Below are 9575 nucleotides of genomic sequence, written 5' to 3'. Positions count from 1 at the left end.
GTTAGCATGGGGGCAGGTTAAGGAATCGGTACTTTATCCTGAGGGCAACAAAGCATAAAAAGTTTTGTGCAGGGATGAGCTTTCAAATAGAATATTTCTGTTTCTACTTCAAAAAATATGGAGAGGAAAAATAAGGAATATATGCAGGCTTTTATTCTCAACCACTAAAGGCACCCTGCCATTTCCAGGTGTATCCTCCACAATACACCTGCCACATTGTCACCAGACTATTTCATCTCTTGGTCACACACTTAGCCAGCACTCCACTGCTTGAAAAGTAAAGTCCAAACTCTTTAGCCCAACATTCAAGACTCTCCAAAATTCAACACCAATACACCTCTCCAAAAGGCTCACTTTAAGCAAATTACTATTCTGGCCAAATGATCTAGAAAACCAATTCTGAAGAGTCCACTCAACTCCCACCTACTTTCCCTTGTTTATGCTGTTCCTTCTCCTGGGAACACCTCATTTTCTCTGTTTACTCCTTTAAGTCTTTCCCAGTTTCCAAGGCCTCATGCAACCCTATGTCCTCTAGGAAGGATTTTCATACCGCTCTAGACCATATTGACATCAACTCTCCAGAGTGCATTGATTTTTATTGTCTTTAACGCCCCTCTGACACTTACCCCAAACTTCCTTGGCTGAAGGTACCGTTTTAGCAAGAGGTAATAAACCTGTGCTTTATCAATTCTTAGCATCCCCAACGGCTCCCAGCTCAAAAGCTATAGGTAGTGATGGTCACCCCTTAGTTGGAAACTGTTAATTGAGTCTCCCCACCTGTAGTCACTGATAAGCTCTCCGCTGGGACTACTAATAGTCAAGCCCTCAAATCTCTAGTAGATGATTTAAAGGTGTGATAAAAATACATTTTTTACAGGTTTGGGGCTGCTGGTTCTTTTAATGGAAGGAATGGTTTGCTGCCTCTGAGGTCAACAACAGTGTAAGTAATAATACGTGCACTCTGGCTCTGAATGCACTAAGAGTGCTCCGGGGATGACGCTTTTTGTAAACATTTTAAAGTAAATGGTCCTTCCTGACCTGTTGGCGACCTTCCTCGGAACGGAGCCGCCGAGGCTAAAACTGAAAAGAGCCTCCCTGCACCTGTACGGCCGCGGGCGGGGCCAACAGAGGGGCGGGGCCAACGTGAGGGCGTGGCCAAACGGAGGGGAGGGCTTTGATCTCGCTGCCCGCCGATTGGCTACCTGCAGCCGGTGCCTCCGGTGATTGGTCGCCGGCGCGAGGGACGCCGGGACCGGCACGCGGTGCCTGTCCGGTCCACAAGGAGGCGGTGATGGCGGCGGAGGCTTCGACGGCTTGGCTCTCGCTGTCTGCCTATGTGGAGAGGAAGGGCCGGCCCTGGGGAGCTGCTGAAGGGTGCACTCGGTGTGCACGAAGGATGACCGGTGAGGAGCGCGAGGGTCAGTCCCCACGGGCGCGCGGACCAGTCGGAGGCCTGGGGACAGGTGGAGGCCGCCGAGGTGGAAGCCGCCGGGCCGACGGGGTCGGGCCAATGTGGAAACCGTCGCCTAGGCTTCTTGTCCCCGCAGCGCACCCCGGGGCTCGGTCGGGGCCGCTGTGGTCGTTCTTGGGGGAGGTGTCACACCTCCGCCTGCGCCCCGTGTCTCCCCGACCGTGTGTGAGCGCCCCTGCGCCCCGGTTCGAGACGCTCCCAGGGTCACGGAGGAATCGATGTGAAACTCCAGCCCGTTGTCTTGTGGTCAAGAAGTAATGAAACCCAAATTTCTCATGTCGTTTTTTTGTTTTTTTGTTTTGTTTTTTTTGTCGTAGAAGTGACGAGTGGACCCACTGTGAAAAGTTCCTGAATTAAACTGGCGTTAGGCATTTTGGGGGCGGGGAATTATTGCTCAGTTTCGCGTAAAACGCCGTTTGGAAAACTGTACTTGACTTTCACGCATCTGGTGTTACGTACGTCAAGGGAAAAAAACACACCGCCTTCCTTTGGTGTGCTAATTTACTTATTTTTCTGTATACGAGACTATTTCATATATACCAGACTTTACAGCAGTTTTAGGTTAATGTTGATCTGCTAATTTAGAGTCTACTCAAATGAAAACAAGTTTAAGTTATTGTAATGTAATTTAAAACGCCTTAGAGTGCTCTGTCTCCGGTAGGGATGGGTTACTGGAAAGTCATTGTTAGCCCGTGTAACTATTTAATGTTTGTACTTTCAAAATGAGTCATTTGATCAGTTTTCCTAGTCCTTGTTGGATGGACTCCTTTCAGGAGGCACAGACGTGTGTAGACGAAGTTGGTTGATTGGTTGTGTTTCCGGATGGAGAGCCAGGTTTTCCCTACTCTGGGTTTCCACCGTTGCTATTGCACAGAAAGCCTCCGTTGTTTGAAGGAGATAAGAATTACAAAATAAAGTTTTAGAACACGACCTTTTATAATCACTGGTTCTTCCATGCATTTGTATCACACTGCTTAGAAATTCTTATTGGGGAGGATGGTGGATATACATCTGGAATTGCAAGAGGGCTTTGTAAGCTTAGTACACCGCAGATTACTTTGACCTGTACAATGTAAGAAATTGTCTAAAGATGAAACAGTTGTGCAGTCTTGCTTTCTTTGGTAGTATCATCTCTGGAATTTAAATAGAGCTTTAAAATTTAGCTTGGTTGTAAGCAAGTTTCAGATATTTCAGTTGGCTTAAAATCTAAAGCTTTTTTGATCTAAAGAATGCAATTATAAGTCAGCAAGAATACTAATTTTTTGCTAGAAAAGGTGACTGGTTTTATCTAGTTTCTTTTTCACTTTCCATTTTTTTTTCTTGCAGTATCTTAAAATAGCATCTTTTTTGAAGTTACAGAGCTAAAACAAATATCCTTATTATGATGAACTTCAAATTCTACTTAGTGTTAGAATGTTGATTCCAGGTTTTAAATCAAGATTATGATATTTTCCTCATAAATGCTAGATTTGTGAAAATGATCTTTACATGGGTCATGTGTGTGTGTGAGTGAGTGAGTGACAGTAGAAGTGTTTGGCCTCTGTCCTTGCTGGTGTCTTAGATTATTCTAAGAGTGGGGTCTCGCTGGTGTTATATCTGCCCTTCCTGTGGGCTTCACAAGATGGGTGATATAAATTAGCAGAGGGCATTATGATCAAGCGGAAAGAATGTTGCACTTGGAAACAGAACTAGGCTAGAGTCTGGGATGGACCATTTAAATAGGCACGTCATGGAAATATTTTTACATTTCTAGGTTGACTATAATATTCTCAGCCTACTTAGCCATGATATTTACACAAAGCAGATGAAGTATGTCAGAGCACTTTGTGTGATTATAAGATGGCAAATTCAAAGTGTTATAGGTACCAAAAACTATCTAAATTAATGCGAACAGTACTACATAGCTCTGCCTGGTTTTTCTTCTGATTTTTCTCCTTCCTTCTGATTTGTATAGGTTCTCCTGACTTTTGTTTAATAAGTCAACAATTTCTAAGTAAACAATATCTTTTCCTATACAATGGAATCTCCTTTAATTTTCCCCTCTGATTAATGCTGCACATTCAATGTTAACAAACTGGAAAGGTTAATTCACAATTTTATCAATAGGTCACCACTATGAACTTCAATGTGGACATGATTTTTGTGAACTGTGCTTACTAATAACTGAAGAATACAGCACAATTATATGCCCCACTTGTGAGGTAAGTTTTACCATCTTTTATATTAAATACACTATAACTTAATGTTAAAGGTAAAAATGTTAGAGAAGTAAAACCTAGTTAGAAACTTTTTAGTTACATTTTTTGCTTAGTCTCTAAGCCAAGAAGCCTAACACAAGAGAAAGCTTTTCCCATCTGTTTTATAATTGTTCAAAGTGATCAAGAAGAATGCAAGTTATACATGACTCAGCCTACATATTTTGACTATTTAGAGACATCTGTGGGAAATTGTCTTTTTTTTGTTTTTATTTTTATGAAGTATATTCCTTTCAAATGCCTACCTTTCGTCCCCACACCAGTACCATGCAAGTAAAGTTTGATCTCCACCTTCCCCTCACCGTTTGTGTGTCATCAAATTTACATTTGTGGAGATGTCATAGTATAAAACAAGAAGCAAAATAGTGGCCTAAAGTTAACGTTAATTTCAGAAGCACTAAAAATAGTACAGTTGCACTGACACTAAAATCTATGGACCCCAAATAATGAGGATAAATCAAGGATTTAAAATAAAATTTAATGAACATTGTTTGCATTTACTACAAATACAGATGTAGCTCAATTTACATAGTGTTTCTGGAAGGTCGTCTTAATCTCTAAATTCTTAATGTTCCCTTTAAGAGGTCAGATGATGAAATTGCTTATTTTCTGGCGGCGTGGCCAATGGTTTATATGAAGACAGAAGACCTGGAATGCAGTCCTAATTCTGTCAGCACTAAGCCTGAGTTTCCTCATGTGTCAGATGAAAATGATACCTGCTTTTCTTATCTCATGGGATTATAAGAGTCAAATCTGAATTATGTAAAAGTTCTCTGCAAGCTTGAAGATCACTAAAATAAGTATTATAGTTGACCTTTGATATTTAGGTGTGAATTAACTAGTTTGAGGGTTAAGCATGATAAAAATACACAAACGCATGCATGCACGCCTATATGTAAATTATGAGCAAAAACATTTACGTATTAGAAGACGTCTGTTTTGTAATTACAGACTTTACAAACTGTGGCCTTCATCGTGGAAAATTCTTCTCTCCTTTCCTTTCCAGACAGTAGGCTCCTTGAATGTGGCTGCATAGTTAAGACAAAAGGGAACCGAGCTCTCGTGGTTGTGGTGGAGGGTCCCCAACACATGACACATGCAGTCTCATGGCGGGTAAAGAATGAGGGAAAGGGAAGGAGCTGGAACGGTTCCCACCCATAGCCATTCTGTTCTGATATTCAGAAACAGACAAATAAATGTATTAGAGTAACTTCCGCCTTTTTTGGTAAATGAGTTCATGTTTAGTGGTCTTAAACCATTATACTTTTATTATTTTGGATTATATCTGTACAAATATTTAAGGTGTTTACGCATACAGGTTTTAATTTTAGGGTTGTGATAAATCTATTTTTATATCATTTTGACTAGTTCTGCCTCTTTCTTTGAGAGAGATGTGATTTATCCCATCTTTCCCTCCTTTCCCTCCTCCCCCTGTGCTGTTAGCCCAGGTAATTGACAAGGGATTATATCCAGATTCTTCAGACATTAAAGCTGATTGCTATTTAAAGGAGTTTTTCAAGAAACCTTCTTGAAATTGTTGCCACTCTTAGTAGTTTTTAAAGTTTAGATTTTTGCTGCTCTCTAGTTTTTATTTGGAATAGAAGAATCTAGTATAAATAGTGAAAGAATGGAAGAATCTAGTATAAATAATGAAAACTCCTATTTTATAGAATACTTCAGGAATGCAGTTTATTTTAAATTATGTATGCTATGAAGTAAGATTTAAGTACCTGTATTTGCATTAGACTTATAATTTATCTTTAACGTTGAAGGCCTAGGTAGTGCTGTTTATTTCACATTTAAGCCTAAAATGATTCCATTCAGGATTAAGAGTATACTTTTGCTCTTATTTCTGAGTTTGGGTGAGTGCTATGGATTTCTATACCAGTCTTTATCTATGTAGTCGTGTGTTTTTTTATAGCATCCCTTCACTGCTTTTGATTGATTTTAATTTTTTTAAATAACCATTCTATAATTTGCTAGCAAAACAGCAGATTTTGTCCTAAATAAGATCATATTTAAGTATCATTCCAGAAATACTAACATCTTATTGATCTTTTTGACCTGAGTCCAAAAATATATTGTGTGTGAGGAAAGGATAAGTTATCTAATCAATAGATAATTAATATATATTAAAATTTCATGTGAATTGGAATGTTAATAACATACAAATTGAAAATGTAAACTGGAAGAAAATATAGATAATTGTACAGTCTTAGATGGGAAAGCCAGAAACCAGAGAAGAAAATGCTGCTTAAACTTGACCACATGCTTTCATTTACAAGTAACAAAAACAAAACATCACCATAAATTTAAATGACAAGTTGGAGGCGAGAGGCAGAAGAAAGCTTTTCTTATATATTACAAGTGAGACTCTTTGTACAGTTTTAAGTGAAATCTTTTAAATCAGTTATATTTAATATTTTCTTAAAATTTCTTGGAGAGAATGTCCTCTGTTGATAGTAATGTCACCCTTGGGGCGATTTGAACTTCGGTGTTGCCCCAGCGGGACGGGGGGCGGATAACAGTGCACAAGTGTGCTTAGCATTTTCCCTTGGTGCTTCCTCATTGACGCGGTGAAGAATCACAGATCACTGAGATTTAGAAAAGATCTATTGAAAGTGTATTATAGAAAGAGCACACTCCAAGGAGGAACATGATTTTAGCGAAGAGAGCTGTAACAACCCCAAAGTGGGAATGTCTGCATTATATTTGGGCTGCGATGGCTGGTTCCAAAGGCATTCCTAGGTGATTGACATGTGAGGTCATTTAGATTGACACTTGGCTGCTGTATAACACTTTGCCTAGTGCGCATGTGCTTACCCGGAATTCAGTTTGTTGCGATTAGATTCATGAACTTCCGAGCATAAACATAGTATTATAATGACAGTGTGATGAGACTTAGATTGTGGGCAGGTCAGGCTGGTACCTTCTGCTCAGGCGTCTGTGGCAGGATTAAACCAGCTAAGATTATGGCCCTCCTGTCCTTTGTCTCTGGGGATGCAAGTGGGATTCTCTAACTACCAATAGGGTGTTCTTTGGGCAGTCTCTGTGCTGGGCCCCTATTCCTTTGTTCCCCTGTCACTGGTGTCTGACTAGCTACCTCAGTCACGGTAAGGTTAACCTCTTCCCATGACATGGCAAGCCAGAGAGATCAGTGAGGGGCACAAAGAAATCAAGGTTTTAGCCTCTTGTTTGGGGGGATGGTTTCTTAAAAATAACATTTGGTTCAATGTGACTTGTTAAAAATAACACTTTTAGATCCCTAAGTGTTTAATAACACGTGGCTGTCTTTGGTGCTTCATACTTAAAACCTCGACAGGATACCCTTTTCCCTACCGAAGGCGTATTCGTAAGTGGGAGCATTGACGTATCCTCATGGGGGTCTCAGACCTCTGACATTTAATGGCCGCTCACTAAACCATTGTACTTAAGTGCTGGAATTCTTAACTGATCCCTTCATTACAAACATTTGGGTGGTTTTCAGAATTTTTCACTATATCGTTACACAGTTCCTCATCCCCTCACTACAACCAAAAATGTCCTTTCGGCAGGTTTTGTCCATTTCTACCTCCAAAACAAATCCATGTTTCAATTTGTCATATTCATTTAATGTTTTAAATCGCATTTCCCTGACTACTTGTGAAATTGAGCAACTTTTCCTGTGTCAACATCTCAGCTCCCCTCTGGGTAGGGCTTTTCCGTTCCTTTCATGTTTCCCTTTTGCATGTTTCCCTTTTGAATTGTCTTCTGACTTGTAGGAACATATCATGTGATGGGATGTTAACACTTTATCTTGTTTTCTCCCAGTCTTTCACTTTTAATTTTTTAATTACATTTAGCCTTTCAGAAATGGTTCCTTCTTTAGTGTTTTCCCTGCTCCTTCATGGCTTCTAGGTTTTCATTGATTAGGCAGACCTTCCCATCTCAGAGTTATATATATATTTTAAATATTTACATTGTGTTTTTTAAAAAGACACATTTAATCCTTTTATAATAGCCATATGTGATGCAAGGTGGGTGTACAGCTTTCTCATATTATTTACTGAATAATCCTCTATTTAATTGAAATGTCACCTGTGTTCTGTATTAGGTTCCCACATATGTGGATCTGTTTCAGGGCTCTGTGCTGCTCCTTTATTGTGCCAGTACCTAGTGTTTTAATTACAGTTGTTTTATTATCTGATGGGATAAATCTATACTGAATAGTATGTTAAAATTTTTGTAATTCTTGCATAATATGTTTTCCATATGAATTTAGAATTGTATTAGTTTTATATTTGACACATTTTAGGATATTAAATCTTTGTCTCCAGGAACCCGACATGATTCTCCATTTTATTCAGTTCTTGTTTTACAATCCTCAATAAATTATTTTTCTTAGGCCTTATATTTTTTCTTATTAAATTTATTTCTAAGTATTTTAGAGTTTTGAACATACCTTAAGTACTATTGTAAAATTTTTATAGTAAATTTTTAAAGTATTGCAAGTATTTCCTTTAGAACTATGGTAGAAGTTGTAGTTAATTTAATATTCTTTTTAATACATGGTTGCCAAATTACCAATTTCTTCAAAAATAGAAATAGGGTAAAAACATCAGAGACGTGCAATTTTTTCTTTGATTTAAAGAGAATTTAAGGATTTTTAAGGCTATTTTCAACTTTATGAATGGCACATTAGTTTGAATTCTGGGTAAACAGAATTTATTGAATGACTTTTCCATTTTTGTTTTTAATCTTATTTTGTCCTAAGGTTGCTACAACTGTAAATAGGAGACAAGGATGTTACCCGTTAGATGGATATGTTAAAGAAGATTCTTTTATGGAAAAACTGCAGCCTAAAAAGTATGTCTTGTGTGCTTTGCAACTTTTTAAGGGTTAAAGAACCTTCTTATTAACTTTCTGGGACCCTACTCAGATGGCAGTTATAATTTTGTATATTTTTTAACATTTGAAAAATCATTAACATTGTAGTAAATTATGTAGGAATTAAAAGAAATATATCTTCAAGGAACAATCTCATTAGGAACTTTGCAGTTCTGTGGATGGCACCAAGCCTCTGTAAATCAGCGCAGTTCCTCCTCTCTCGTTCGCTGGGCCTCCTGCAGGTTCCAACTTCCAGTGTCTCCCACGTCCACACGTATCGTCCATCTCTACTGCCTGCTTCAGTCTTGCTTCTTGCCTCCTTAGCACTTTCAGACTCTGCTCTGTGGCTCTTCATTGCCATCCAGAAAAAATCCAGAATTCTTTAGACTGGCATTCGTGGCTTTACACGTGACTATTGCAGCTTCTCTGTCTAGACTTAATTGTGTGCTTAGAAACCCAGAGAGCATTATAGTTATGTCTTTGGATAGTAAAACCACTTAGCTGAAGACTGGCGGCTGGTAATTGACACAACTGGAAGCAGAACTCAGGTTTATTGGATGCCAGTGCTTCCCCCGACTCCCGTGTTTGTATTCTACCAGTCATTTCCTCCATGAGTTCCGTGTGGAGTGACTGCAACAATTCTTCAGGAACCTTCCTAGCTCCATGAGAGTCAGTGGCCATGCAGATTTGAACACCTGTTGGAGTCTAGCAGACTACATGCTGGGATAGGGTGGGGCCGACTGGGTTTAAACAGTGAGCAGTGAGGGTTGTGGCAGACGGAGCAAGGCTCTCCCCTTGCAGAGGAGGCAGATCCTGCTGTGCCGGGACCACCCTCGTGTTGCCAAGTCTTCCTCTCCTTTCCTCCCAGAGGAAACAGAGCTGGACTTGGGTGTGACGTTTCCAACTTTAACCATCATGCAAGTCAGATCCGATTGTACTCTGCTCTTAATGGATATGTTACCTGGTGTGGTTGCAGAGTGACA

At 39.5% G+C, this 9575-nt stretch overlaps 1 protein-coding gene across 1 annotated transcript in view; it reads left to right on the top strand.

Moving 5' to 3' along the window:
* The first annotated feature begins 1291 nt into the window (after positions 1-1291).
* The window catches only part of RNF17 (ring finger protein 17), a 79362-nt gene continuing 71078 nt past the window's right edge, over positions 1292-9575 (top strand). The window contains exons 1-3 of the mRNA XM_011375476.2: positions 1292-1418; positions 3578-3672; positions 8480-8571. Coding sequence (XP_011373778.1) covers positions 1292-1418; positions 3578-3672; positions 8480-8571 — 314 coding nt within the window. The remainder of the gene's footprint in view (positions 1419-3577; positions 3673-8479; positions 8572-9575) is intronic.

Source organism: Pteropus vampyrus, unplaced genomic scaffold (genome assembly GCF_000151845.1).
Source record: "Pteropus vampyrus isolate Shadow unplaced genomic scaffold, Pvam_2.0 Scaffold272, whole genome shotgun sequence".
Taxonomy (NCBI): domain Eukaryota; kingdom Metazoa; phylum Chordata; class Mammalia; order Chiroptera; family Pteropodidae; genus Pteropus; species Pteropus vampyrus.
This window is presented reverse-complemented; position numbering and strand designations above follow the sequence as displayed.